At 40.7% G+C, this 15,075-nt stretch overlaps 1 protein-coding gene across 1 annotated transcript; it reads right to left on the reverse strand.

The window, feature by feature from the left end:
• Window positions 1–13,992: 13,992 nt before the first annotated feature.
• Window positions 13,993–14,481, reverse strand: LOC112723362 (uncharacterized). Its single transcript, XM_025774708.1, has one exon. It carries the CDS (start codon window positions 14,479–14,481, stop codon window positions 13,993–13,995), a length of 489 nt encoding a protein of 162 aa, XP_025630493.1.
• Window positions 14,482–15,075: the final 594 nt, after the last annotated feature.

Raw genomic sequence — 15,075 nt, forward strand, 5'->3', positions numbered from 1 at the left:
AAACTCTAATGCTTTTCTCCACCGATCCGCATAATTATTTTGACGACTTTGTACAGTGAGAATTCTAGTTCTAATCTTTTTTATTTTCTCCATCGTCTCAGCTACAAATTTAGGATCTAAAACACTTAATTCTCCAAGTTCATACCAAAACAACAATAATTGGCACTTCTGTCCATACAACGCTTTATAAGGAACCACCCTATGCTCACATGGTAACTATTGTTATAGGCAAACTCCACTAATGGCATATACCAATCCCAACTTCCAGGTTGATGCAACACACATGCTCTCAACATATTTTCTAAGGTCTGAATTGTTCTCTCTGATTGTCCGTTCATTTGTGGATGATAAGAGGTACTTGGTGCACGAAATTGCAATCACACTTTTGCAACCCCGCACAACTAACCAGCAAGTGCACTGGGTCGTCCAAGTAATACCTTACGTGAGTAAGGGTCGATCCCACGGAGATTGTCGGCTTGAAGCAAGCTATGGTTATCTTGTAAATCTTAGTCAGGATATCAATAATTATCAGGGTTGATTGTGAAAAGTAAAAGAACATGAAATAAGTACTTGTTTTTGCAGTAATGAAGAACAGGTTGAGGTTTTGGAGATGCTACATCTTCTGAATCTCTGCTTTCCTACTGTCTTCTTCTTCAAGCACGCAAGGCTCCTTCCATGGCAAGCTGTATGTAGGGTTTCACCGTTGTCAATGGCTACCTCCCATCCTCTCAGTGAAAATGTTCAACGCACCCTGTCACGGCACGGCTATTCATCTGTCGGTTCTCAATCAGGTTGGAATAGAATCCAGTGATTCTTTTGCGTCTGTCACTAACGCCCAGCCTTCAGGAGTTTGAAGCTCGTCACAGTCATTCAATCATTGAATCCTACTCAGAATACCACAGACAAGGTTTAGACCTTCCGGATTCTCTTGAATGCCGCCATCAGTTCTAGCTTATACCACGAAGATTCCGGTTAAAGAACCCAAGAGATATCTACTCAATCTAAGGTAGAACGGAGGTGGTTGTCAGGCACACGTTCATAGTTGAGAATGATGATGAGTGTCACGGATCATCACATTCATCCGGTTTAAGAACAAGTGATATCTTAGAATGGAAGCAAGCATGATTGAATGAAAAACAGTAGTAATTGCATTAATCCATCAAGACACAGCAGAGCTCCTCACCCCCAACCATGGGGTTTAGAGACTCATGCCGTAGAAGGTACACAAAGAAACGTGTAAAGTGTCATGAGCTACTGATACAATGTCAAAAGATCCTATTAATAGTGAACTAGTAACCTAGGGTATACAGAAATGAGTAAATGACGTAAAAATCCACTTCTGGGTCCACTTAGTGTGTGCTTGGGCTGAGCATTGAAGCTTTCATGTGTAGAGGCTTTTTCTGGAGTTAAACGCCAGCTTTTATGCCAGTTTGGGCGTTTAACTCCAATTTTTATGCCAGTTCCAGCGTTAAACGCTGGGAATTCTGAAGCTGATTTGCAACGCCGGTTTGGGCCATCAAATCTCGGGCAAAGTATGGACTATTATACATTGCTGGAAAGCCCAGGATGTCTACTTTCCAACGCCGTTGAGAGCGCGCCAATGGTGATTCTGTAGCTCCGGAAAATCCACTTCGAGTGCAGGGAGGTCAGAATCCAACAGCATCTGCAGTCCTTTTTAGCCTCTGAATCAGATTTTTGCTCAGGACCCTCAATTTCAGCCAGAAAATACCTGAAATCACAGAAAAACACACAAACTCATAGTAAAGTCAAGAAAAGTGAATTTTAACTAAAAACTACTAAAAGTATACTGAAACCTAATTAAAATATACTAAAAATATACTAAAAACAATGCCAAAAAGCGTATAAATTATCCGCTCATCACAACACCAAACTTAAATTATTGCTTGTCCCCAAGAAACTGAAAATCAAAGTAGGATCAAAAGAAGAGAATATACTATAGACTCCAAAATATCAAGGAAACTCAGCTCCAATTAGATGAGCGGGACTAGTAGCTTTTTGCTTCTGAACAGTTTTGGCGTCTCACTTTATCCTTTGAAGTTCAGAATGATTGGCATCTATAGGAACTCAGAACTCAGATAGTGTTATTAATTCTCCTAGTTAAGTATAATGATTCTTGAACATAGCTATGTCATGAGTCTTGGCTGTGGCCCAAAGCACTCTGTCATCCAGTATTACCACCGGATACATACATGCCACAGACACATACTTGGGTGAACCTTTTCAGATTATGACCCAGCTTTGCTAGAGTCCCCAATTAGGGGTGTCCAGGGTTCTTAAGCACACTCTTTTTGCCTTGGATCACAACTTTATTTCTTTCTTTTTCTTCTCTCCTTTTTTTCTTTTTTTTTTTCGTTTTTTTTGAATCACTGCTTTTTCTTGCTTCAATAATCAATTTGATGATTTTTCAGATCCTCAATAACAGTTCTCTTTTTCCTCATTCTTTCAAGAGCCAACAATTTTAACATTCTCAAAACAACAAATTCAAAAGACATATGCACTGTTCAAGCATTCATTCGGAAAACAAAAGGTATTGTCACCACATCAAACTAATTCAACTAGTTTCAAGGATAAATTCGAAATCCTGTACTTCTTGTTCTTTTGTGATTAAAGCATTTTTCATTTAAGAGAGGTGATGGATTCATAGGACATTCATAGCTTTAAGACATGAATTTTAAATTTTATTAATTATGAATTAAGAACAAGACTCAAAAATAGATATAAGATGAGACAAAAAAAATAGAAAACAAAAATTTAAATAGGCTCCTAATGATAGAGGTTTTCACAGAGTTAGGACTCAACAACCTTGATTTTGAGAAGTGGATGCTCCCTCAAATTGAGGGGAGAATTTTTGGCGTTTCAGTTCTTGAAGTTCACGCCCTTGCTTCTCTTGTTCCTTCAGCAATTTGCAGAGCATGCAGTTCTGATTCTGCTGTTCTTCCTTAAGTTGCTCCATAGTTTCTTGCAACTTGGTGATAGATGCTTCTAGGCTGGCCCAGTAGCCAATTTCAGGAAATTCAGGGAGGAACTCCTGCACCCTCCTTTTGATAGAGTTGTCTTGCATTTTTCCTTCCATTGACTTCTTGGTGATTGGATGTTCAATGGGTATGAATTCATCTACTCCCATCTTTACCCCAGCCTCTTTACAGAGCAAGGAGATCAAGCTTGGGTAAGCCAGTTTGGCTTCAGTGGAATTCTTATTTGCAATTGTGTAGATCTCACAAGCAATCAGATGATGAACCTCCACTTCTTTTCCAAGCATAATGCAATGAATCATCACTGCTCTCTTGATAGTGACCTCAGAACGGTTGCTAGTGGGCAATATGGAACGCCCAATAAAGTCTAGCCAACCTCTTGCAATTGGTTTGAGCTCTCCCCTCTTGAGTTGGTTTGGGCACCCTTTGAATTGGTTATCCACTTAGTTCCAGGGAGGCATATGTCCTCTAGAACTTGATCCAACCCTTTATCTGCTCTCACCATTCTCCTATTAAAGGATTCAGGATCATCTTGCAGTTGAGGCAATTTGAAGATTTCTGTTATTTTGTCCAGATGGAAGTAGATAACTTTCCCTCTGACCATGGTTCTGTAAGTATGGAAAGCAGTTCCAGTCATTCTCTGCTTATCTGTCAGCCATAGATTTGAGTAGAATTCCTGAACCATATTTCTTCCAACCTTTATCTCAGGATTGGTTAGAACTTCCCATCCTCTGTTTCGAATTTGCTCTTGGATCCCCGGATATTCATCTTCTTTCAGATCAAATTTAACTTCCGGGATCACTGACCTCAGACCCATTATTTTGTGATAATGGTCTTCATGTTCTTTGGTTAAGAACTTCTCTTGATTCCAAAGATTCTTTGGGTTATTCTCTTTCTTTCCTCTTAAATTGGTTTGTTTTCCCTTAGGATCCATGATCTTGATGAATCTTGGCTTAGTGATCACGGAAAAGCGCACCAAACCTAGAGGTTTTCTTGTCCTCAAGCAAAAGAAAGGAAAGAAGAGAGAGAGGAGAAGAGCAAATTCGAATGGTGTGGGGGAATGAGGAGGCCGAACATGTTTTTATAAAGGGGGGGAGGAGATTTGAGAAGATATGGAGGGAATTTGAGAGAAGGGTGAGTTTTTGAACAAGATTTTGGGATTGATTTGAGAGAGATTTGAAGAATGATTTTGATTTTTGAAGATTTGAAGGTGAATGATGAAAGGTTGAAATGTGTTTATGTAGAAAAGTATAGGTCAAAAAAGGAAAGTTTGAAAAAATTTGATCGGAGAGTAAAATCTCGGTCCCCCACCTTTCTGGCGTTAAACGCCCAGAATGGCATCCATTCTGGCGTTTAACGCCCATTTGCTAGCCATTGTGGGCGTTTAACGCCCAGCCAGGTGCCCTGGCTGGCGTTAAACGCCAGAATCCCCATTGTCACTGGGCGTTTTGCTAAATGCCCAGGATGCTGCACACCTGGCGTTAAACGCCCAGAATGGTGCCCATTCTGGCGTTTAACGCCCAAAGTACCCCTTACTGGCATTTTTTCGCCAGTAAGCTCTTTTTCTCTGCTTTTTGCACTGAATCCTTCTGTAACTCTATGAATTCCTTCATTTTTGATACTTGCCCCTGTAGAAACAAAACATATAACCTGCTAATGACTGGGTTGCCTCCCAGCAAGTGCTTCTTTACTGTCTTTAGCTGGACCTTCACTGGGAATCACTCAAGTCTCAGTTTTGAGCATTCTTGCTCAAAATTGCTTTCAAGATAATGCTTGATCCTCTGTCCATTAACAATGAACTTTTTGTCAGACTCAGCATCCTGGAGCTCAACATATCCATATGGTGATACTCCTGTAATCACATACGGACCCCGCCACCGGGATTTAAGCTTTCCTGGGAACAATTTGAGCCTAGAGTTGAAGAGCAGAACTTTTTGTCCTGGCTCAAAGACTCTGGATGACAATTTCTTGTCATGCCACTTCTTTGCCTTTTCCTTATAAATTTTTGCATTTTCAAAGGCATTGAGTCTGAACTCCTCTAGCTCATTTAGCTGGAGCAATCTTTTTTCACCAGCTAACTGAGCGTCCATGTTTAGGAACCTAGTTGCCCAGTAGGCTTTATGTTCCAGTTCCACGGGCAGATGACAGGCCTTCCCATACACCAGTTGGTATGGAGAGGTTCCTATAGGAGTCTTGAATGCTGTTCTGTATGCCCACAGAGCATCATCCAAACTCTTTGCCCAATCCTTTCTTTGGGCTATCACAGTCCATTCTAGGATTTTTTTTAGCTCTCTGTTAGAGACTTCAGCTTGCCCATTTGTCTGTGGATGATACGGAGTTGCCACTTTGTGGCTAATTCCATATCTAACCATAGCAGAGTATAGCTGTTTATTACAGAAATGAGTGCCCCCGTCACTTATTAGTACTCTGGGAACACCAAACCTGCTGAAGATGTGTTTCTGGAGGAATTTCAGCACGGTCTTGGTATCATTAGTGGGTGTAGCAATTGCTTCTACCCACTTAGATACATAGTCCACGGCCACCAGAATGTAAGTGTTTAAGTATGATGGTGGGAATGGTCCCATGAAGTCAATCCCCCATACATCAAACAATTCAATCTCTAATATCCCTTGTTGAGGCATGGCATATCCGTGAGGCAAGTTACCAGCTCTTTGGCAACTGTCACAGTTACGCACAAACTCTCGGGCATCTCTATAGAGAGTAGGCCAGTAGAAGCCACATCGGAGGACTTTAGTGGCTGTTCGCTCTTTTCCGAAATGTCCTCCATACTGTGATCCATGGCAGTGCCATAGGATCCGTTGTGCTTCTTCTCTGGGTACACATCTGCGGATCATTCCGTCTGCACATCTCTTAAAGAGATATGGTTCATCCCACAGGTAGTACTTGGCATCTGAAATTAATTTCTTTCTTTGCACTCTGCTGTACTCCTGGGGTATGAACCTCACAGCTTTATAGTTTGCAATATCTGCAAACCATGGAGTTTCCTGAATGGCAAAGAGTTGCTCATCTGGGAAAGTCTCAGAGATCTCAGTAGAAGGGAGGGACGCCCCAGCTACTGGTTCTATTCGGGATAGATGATCAGCTACTTGGTTCTCTGTCCCTTTTCTGTCTCTTATTTCTATATCAAACTATTGCAGAAGCAACACCCATCTTATAAGCCTGGGTTTTGAATCCTGCTTTGTGAGTAAGTACTTAAGACCAGCATGGTCAGTGTACACAATCACCTTTGATCCCACTAGATAGGATCTAAACTTGTCAATGGCATAGACCACTGCAAGTAATTCTTTTTCTGTGGTTGTGTAACTCTTCTGTGCATCATTTAGAACACGGATGGCATAATAAATGACGTGCAGAAGCTTGTTATGCCTCTGTCCCAACACTGCACCAATGGCATGGTCACTGGCATCACACATTAGTTCAAATGGCAATGTCCAGTCTGGTGCAGAGATGACTGGTGCTGTGACCAGCTTGGCTTTCAGGGTCTCAAATGCCTGCATGCACTGTGTCAAACACAAATGGTGTGTCAGCAGCTAGCAGATTACTCAGAGGTTTTGCAATTTTCAAAAAATCCTTTATAAACCTTCTGTAGAATCCTGCATGCCCCAGAAAGCTTCTGATTGCCTTAACATTGGCAGGTGGTGGTAATTTTTCAATTACCTCTACCTTTGCCTTATCCACCTCTATTCCCTTGCTTGAAATTTTGTGTCCAAGGACAATTCCTTCAGTCACCATAAAGTGACATTTCTCCCAGTTTAAAACCAGGTTAGTCTCTTGGCACCTTTTCAGGACAAGTGCTAGGTGATTAAGACAGGAGCTGAATGAGTCTCCATATACTGAGAAGTCATCCATGAAGACTTCCAGGAATTTCTCCACAATATCAGAGAAGATGGATAACATGCATCTCTGAAAGGTTGCAGGAGCATTACACAGACCAAAAGGCATCCTCCTGTAGGCAAACACGCCAGAAGGGCAAGTAAATGCTGTTTTCTCTTGGTCCTGAGGATCTACTGCAATTTGGTTGTAACCTGAATAGCCATCCAAAAAGCAGTAATAATCATGACCAGCTAGTCTTTCTAGCATTTGGTCTATGAATGGTAAAGGAAAATGATCCTTTCTGGTGGCTGTATTGAGCCTTCTGTAGTCAATACACATACGCCACCCTGTGACTGTTCTTGTAGCAACCAGTTCATTCTTTTTATTATGAACCACTATCATGCCTCCCTTTTTGGGGACAACTTGGACAGGGCTCACCCAAGGGCTATCAGAAATAGGATAAATAATCCCAGCCTTTAGTAATTTAGTGACCTCTTTCTGCACCACCTCCTTCATGGCTGGATTTAGCCTCCTTTGTGGTTGGACCATTGGTTTGGCATTATCCTCCAACAGGATTTTGTGCATGCATCTAGCTGGGCTAATGCCCTTAAGATCACTTATGGACCACCCAAGAGCTGTCTTATGTGTCCTTAGCACTTGAATCAGTGCTTCCTCTTCCTGTGGATTTAAAGCAGAGCTTTTAATCACTGGAAATGTGTCACCTTCTCCCAGAAATGCATACTTCAGGGATGGTGGTAGTGGTTTGAGTTCAGGTTTGGGAGGCTTATCCTCCTCCTGTGGAATTTTCGAAAATTCCTTTGTTTCCTCTGGTTCTTCTTGATCAGGTTGAGCATCCTTGAAGATGTCATATTGATCTCTTCTACCAGAGAGTCAATTATGTCAGCGCCCATGCAGTCATTTGGTGTGTCTGGATGCTGCATAGCTTTTACAGCATTCAACTTGAACTCATCTTCATTGACTCTCAGGGTTACTTCCCCTTTTTGTACATCAATAAGGGTTCGTCCAGTTGCTAGGAAAGGTCTTCCTAGAATGAGAGTTGCACTCTTGTGCTCCTCCATTTCCAGCACCACAAAGTCAGTTGGAAAGGTGAATGGCCCAACCTTGACAATCATGTCCTCTATTATGCCTGATGGATATTTAATGGAGCCATCAGCAAGTTGGAGGCATATCCGGGTTGGTTTGACTTCTTCAGTCAACCCAAGCTTTCTGATAGTGGATGCAGGTATTAGATTGATACTTGCTCCAAGATCACACAGGGTTGTCTTGGTGCAAGCTCCTTCTAATGTGCATGGTATCATAAAGCTTCCTGGATCTTGAAGCTTTTCTGGTAAGCTTTTTAGAATGACTGCACTGCATTCTTCAGTGAGAAATACTTTTTCAGTTTCTCTCCAATCTTTCTTATGACTTAAGATCTCTTTTATGAACTTAGCATAAGAAGGTATTTGCTCAAGTGCCTCTACAAACGAAATCTTTATTTCAAGAGTCCTTAGATAGTCTGCAAAGCGGGCAAATTGCTTATCCTGTTCCGCTTGGCAGAGTTTCTGAGGATAAGGCATCTTGGCTTTATATTCTTCAACCTTAGTTGCTGCAGGTTTATTCCTTACAGAAGTGGTTGAAGAAGCCTTTTTAGAGGGATTACTGTCAGCACTCTCAGGTGTCTGATCCTCCCTTAGCGTCTGAACGCCAGGATTGGGTGAAGATTGGGCGTTTAATGCCAACTTCTCTCCCTTCTCTGGCGTTTGAACGCCAGAATTGTGCAGGGAATGGGCGTTTAACGCCAGCTCTCCTCCCTTTTCTGGCGTTTGAACGCCAAAAGTGCTCCTCTCTGGGCTCTTACTGTCCTCAGAGGTATTCTGAACAGTGGTTTGGTTATCCTCTGTCAATTGTTCCTTGTTTGGCTTTTTGCTACTTTGAGCAGTGTTATTCAATGTCTTCCCACTCCTCAGTTGAACTGCTTGGCATTCCTCTGTTATCTGTTTAGATATCTGCTGTTTTGCCTGATTCAATTGTAGTTCTATGTTCTTGTTAGCAATTTTAGTTTCTTGGAGCATCTCTTTGAATTCTGCTAATTGTTTTGTCATCAGATGCAATTGTTGATTAAGCTCAATCATCTGTTCTTGAGGATTAGGATCAGTGGCTACTGCCATGACTTCCTCTTTTGTAGAGAACTCATTGCTAGAGTATAAATGTTGATTTCTAGCAACAGTGTCTATAAGCTCTTGAGCCTCTTCAATTGTCTTCCTCATGTGTATAGATCCACCAGCTGAGTGGTCTAACGACATCTGAGCTTTTTCTGTAAGCCCATAGTAGAAGATGTCTAACTGCACCCACTCTGAAAACATTTCAGAGGGGCATTTTCTTAGCATACCTCTATACCTCTCCCAGGCATTATAAAGGGATTCATTATCCTCTTGTTTAAAGCCTTGGATGTCCAGCCTTAGCTGTGTCATCCTCTTTGGAGGGTAAAAGTGATTCAGGAATTTGTCTGATAACTGTTTCCATGTTTTTATGCTTGCTGTAGGTTGGTTATTCAACCACCTCTTAGCTTGATCTTTTACAGCAAATGGAAACAGTAATAGTCTGTAGACATCCTGATCCACCTCTTTATCACGTACTGTGTCAGCAATTTGTAAGAACTGTGCCAGAAACTCAGTAGGCTCTTCCTGTGGAAGACCGGAATACTGACAATTTTGCTACACTATGATAATGAGTTGAGGATTTAGCTCAAAGCTGCTTGCTTTGATGGGAGGTGTACAAATGCTACTCCCATATGCAGCTGTAATGGGGTTAGCATATGACCCCAAAGTCCTTCTGAACTGCTCAATTCCACTTAGGTCCATGATGGAAAAAGGGAATATGATATGAATTCACAAGCAAAGTATATATATATATATATATATATATATATATATATATATATATATATATTAAGGTGACCAAAAAAATAAAATAAAATAATTGGAAAATAAAATAAAATTTCAAAAATTAAAAGAAAATAAGATCAAAGCAAATTGAAAGCTGAATCAATTAGTTAATTAAAAAGATTTTGAAATTAGCAATTAAAAAGATATGATTGAAAAAAAAAACTTTTTGAAAGAGATTTGATTTTTGAAAAGAGGAAAGAGAAAAACAACAAAATGACACCAAACTTAAAATTTTTAGAAAATCAAACACTAATTTTCGAAAATTTTAAGGGAAAAACACAAAGAGGACACCAAACTTAGAATTTTTAAGGATCAAAAAGGGACTAAGGACTTGCAAATTCGAAAATTAAAAGAAAAATAAAGGCATGCAATTGACACCAAACTTAAAATATGAAACTAGACTCAACTAAAAGACTCTAAACCAACAAAAATAAAACAGTCCTAATCTAAGCAACAAGATAAGACGTCAGTTGTCCAAACTCGAACAATCCCCGGCAACGGCGCCAAAAACTTGGTGCACGAAATTACATTCACACTTTTGCAACCCCGCACAACTAACCAGCAAGTGCACTTGGTCGTCCAAGTAATACCTTACGTAAGTAAGGGTCGATCCCACGGAGATTGTCGGCTTGAAGCAAGCTATGGTTATCTTGTAAATCTTAGTCAGGATATCAATAATTATCAGGGTTGATTGTGAAAAGTAAAAGAACATGAAATAAGTACTTGTTTTGCAGTAATGGAGAACAGGTTGAAGTTTTGGAGATGCTACATCTTCTGAATCTCTGCTTTCCTACTGTCTTCTTCTTCAAGCACGCAAGGCTCCTTCCATGGCAAGCGGTATGTAGGGTTTCACTGTTGTCAATGGCTACCTCCCATCCTCTCAGTGAAAATGTTCAACGCACCCTGTCACGGCACGGCTATTCATCTGTCGGTTCTCAATCAGGTTGGAATAGAATCCAGTGACTCTTTTGCGTCTATCACTAACGCCCAGCCTTCAGGAGTTTGAAGCTCGTCACAGTCATTCAATCATTGAATCCTACTTAGAATACCACAGACAATGTTTAGACCTTCCGGATTCTCTTGAATGCCGCCATCAGTTCTAGCTTATACCACGAAGATTCCGGTTAAAGAACCCAAGAGATATCTACTCAATCTAAGGTAGAACGGAGGTGGTTGTCAGGCACACGTTCATAGTTGAGAATGATGATGAGTGTCACGGATCATCACATTCATCCGGTTTAAGAACAAGTGATATCTTAGAATGGAAGCAAGCATGATTGAATGAAAAACAGTAGTAATTGCATTAATCCATCAAGACACAGCAGAGCTCCTCACCCCCAACCATGGGGTTTAGAGACTCATGCCGTAGAAGGTACACAAAGAAACGTGTAAAGTGTCATGAGCTACTGATACAATGTCAAAAGATCCTATTAATAGTGAACTAGTAACCTAGGGTATACAGAAATGAGTAAATGACATAAAAATCCACTTCTGGGTCCACTTAGTGTGTGCTTGGGCTGAGCATTGAAGCTTTCATGTGTAGAGGCTTTTTCTGGAGTTAAACGCCAGCTTTTATGCCAGTTTGGGCGTTTAACTCCAATTTTTATGCCAGTTCCAGCGTTAAACGCTGGGAATTCTGAAGCTGATTTGCAACGCCAGTTTGGGCCAACAAATCTCGGGCAAAGTATGGACTATTATATATTGCTGGAAAGCCCAGGATGTCTACTTTCCAACGCCGTTGAGAGTGCGCCAAATGGGCTTCTGTAGCTCCAGAAAATTCACTTCGAGTGCAGGGAGGTCAGAATCCAACAGCATCTGCAGTCCTTTTTAGCCTCTAAATCAGATTTTTGCTCAAGACCCTCAATTTCAGCCAGAAAATACTTGAAATCACAGAAAAACACACAAACTCATAGTAAAGTCCAGAAAAGTGAATTTTAACTAAAAACCACTAAAAGTATACTAAAACCTAATTAAAATATACTAAAAACATACTAAAAACAATGCCAAAAAGCGTATAAATTATCCGCTCATCAGTACTCAAACACAATCGCGTACAAAATGCCTTTTGAAAGGCTCCCCAAAACATTGAAGTGAAAGGGAATCACGATCCGAGACAATTGTAGTCGGCACACCATGTAGTCTCACAATCTCTCTAATGTACAATCTTGCTCATCCAAAGAATAAGTCATCCTAACGAGTAAGAAATGAGCGAATTTATTCAACCGATCCACAATCACCCAATTCGCATCAAACCCCGCTCGAGTCCTTGGTAAACCGGTTACAAAATTCATAGTGATGCCTTCCCATTTCTTTTGCGGAACTTCTAATGGTTGTAACATACCACACGGCTTCTGATGTTCAATTTTCACTTTCTAACAAGTCAAACACTTAGCCACATATGCTGCTACGTCACTTTTCATTTCGGGCCACCAAAACATTCTTTTCAAGTCGCGATACATCTTAGTAAATCCAGGATGAATTGAAAATCCACTCTTATGAGCTTCGAACAATATTTCATTCTGCAAGTTTCCAACACTTGGTACGGAAATTCTCTCCTTGTACCTTCAAATCCCCTCTTGATCCTTCTTAACCTCTTCTTGTTTTCCATATCCCAAGTCTTTAACATTTTCTGTAACTCTTCACCTTCTCGTGATTTATGAATCTCAATCTAAAAATCACTCGTGATTTGCAACTGATTCAAACTCACACCTTCGGCCACATCCTCCACTCCTAACTTTAAACTCACAAACTTACTTAATAATTCCTCCTCTTTGAGCATCATCCATGCCACACTTAAAGACTTCCTACTCAAGGCGTCTACCACCACATTTGCCTTTTTGGGATGATAGTTCAAGTCAAAATCATAGTCCTTCAACAACTCTATCCACTTTCTCTTTCTCATATTCAACTCCTTTTGATAAAAACATGCTTCAAACTCTTATGGTTAGGGAAGACTCTAAACTTTATCCCCATAGATAATGCCTCCAAATTTTCAAAGCAAATACCACAGCTTCTAACTCCAAGTCATGCATAGGATAATTCACCTCATGCAGTCTCAATTGTCCGGAGGCATAAGCCACCACATTTCGATGTTGTATCAACACACAACCTAAACCTTTAAGTGATCTATCACAATAAACTTCAAACAATTCATTCGGCTCAGGTAGAATAAGTATTGGTGCAGAAGCTAACGTCTCTTTCAGGGTTTGAAAACTCTCTTTGCACTCTAGTATCTACACAAATGGAACTTCCTTACCCGTCAGCTTCGTCATCGGTAGGGCAATTGTGAGAAGCCCTTGATGAACCTCCTATAGTATCTAGCAAAGTCTAGGAAACTCTTAATCTCAGTTAAGGACGTTGGCCTCTTTCACTCAGTCACCGCCTCAATCTTAGATGGATCCACTGCAATCCCATCCTTACTTAACACATGACCTAAGAACTTTACTTCTCTTTTCCAAAATTCGCATTTTGAAAGCTTCGCATACAATTTCCTCCCTTCAAGATTTGCAATAAAACTCTCAAATGCTCTTCATGATCCTCTTCGGTTTTTGAATACACTAGTATGTCATCTGTGAATACTAATACAAATTTATCCAAAAAGGATCGGAACACCCTATTCATGTAATCCATGAACACAGCAGTGGTGTTCATTAGCCCAAAGACATCACTGCGTACTCATAGTGACCATAGCGAGTTTGGAACATCGTCTTATGAATATCAGCTTCTTTCACTCTAATTTGATGGTAACCCGACCTTAGGTCGATCTTAGAAAATACGCCAGCTCCTTGTAACTGATCCATCAGATCATCAATCCATGGCAAAGGGGATTTGTTCTTCACCATCACCTTATTCAAATGTCTGTAATCAATGCATAACCTCATACCTCTATCCTTCTTCTTCACCAACAACACAGGCGCTCCCCACGGGAAAACACTTAGTCGTATGAATCTCTTCTCTATTAACTCTTCTAATTACTTCTTTAACTCCACCAATTCCAAAGGTGCCATCCAATATGGTGCAATCGATACCAGTCTAGCACCCGGCACTAATTCTAGTGCGAATTTAATCTCTTTTTGAGACGAAAACTCGGGTATATCTTCGGTGAAAAACTTTGGGAAATTCTCTCACGGTTGGTATTCGGTCTAAGTCTTGCTCATCTCCTAAACAATTTGAAGCCAAAAGGATAAATCCTCGACACTCTGCCCCACTACAATTCACTTTCACCATAAATAATAACTTCGTGCCACCACCGGTCCTTTTGATTCCTCATATATAAACCAGATAGAACGCTCAAAGCAATCCAACAACACCAGATTCATCGATAACCAATCCAAGCCCAAAATCAAGTCTAACTCAGTTATTGGAAAATAGATAAAATCATGAACAAATTCTTGGTTTTTCACCCTAAAAGGAACTTCTTGGCATCCTATTTTAGTCACCACAGTTTTAGAAGCAGAAGTACGCACATGTAAATCAAATGACAATGCCGACACCTTTAACCTTAACTCAGCAGCTTTATTAAAGTCGAACAATGAATGAGATGCTCCAGTATCATACAATGCAGTTAACACTTTACCACTAATTTCACATTTACCTCTGATCAAAGTATCCGACTTAGCAGCATCATTCGCCGTGATAGCATATATACGACCTTGCTGTTGAGCTCTATCAGCATTCTGTTTGGTCTTTTTGGGGCAGTTCCAAGACATGGTCCAGCTCCTCTACAACTATAGCAAAGTCCCAATCCAGCTCTACACGAAGTTTCCGGTAATAACTTTCACACTACCTACAAGTCAGTTCATTCTAACGTTACCTTCCATATCTTCTTCCTTGATGGTTGTTGTTCCCTCAAAAAGTAGCCCGGCCACGTTGAGGTTGTTGAACATAACCTCCTCTCATGAAGTTTCGGCCCCTTGGAGTAAAAGACATTGAACCTCCTCGGCTGTGGTAACCACCACGGTTAGAACTTGCACTCATATTCCTCATTGAACAATCCTCCACCACACGACTCCTATTTACCAACTCGGTAAAACTCCTAATCTCAAGAGGCGCCACATCTCACATGATGTCATCTCTCAAGCCATCCTGGTATTTCATGAACTTCCACTCCTTATATAATTTAGGAGCACCCTGACAAACTCTTGAAAAATGGCACAGCTCCTCAAACTTGGTTGTGTAAGCAGCCATAGTCATTGTTCTTTGCCTTAGTTAAAGTAGCTTTAGCTCTTTGGCTTGTCTTACAAAATTCAGGAAATACTTTTTGTTGAAATCCTCTCTAAAAACCTCCCAAGTGGTTGCCTTAG

The sequence above is a fragment of the Arachis hypogaea genome, chromosome 2 (assembly GCF_003086295.3).
Source record: "Arachis hypogaea cultivar Tifrunner chromosome 2, arahy.Tifrunner.gnm2.J5K5, whole genome shotgun sequence".
Lineage (NCBI taxonomy): Eukaryota > Viridiplantae > Streptophyta > Magnoliopsida > Fabales > Fabaceae > Arachis > Arachis hypogaea.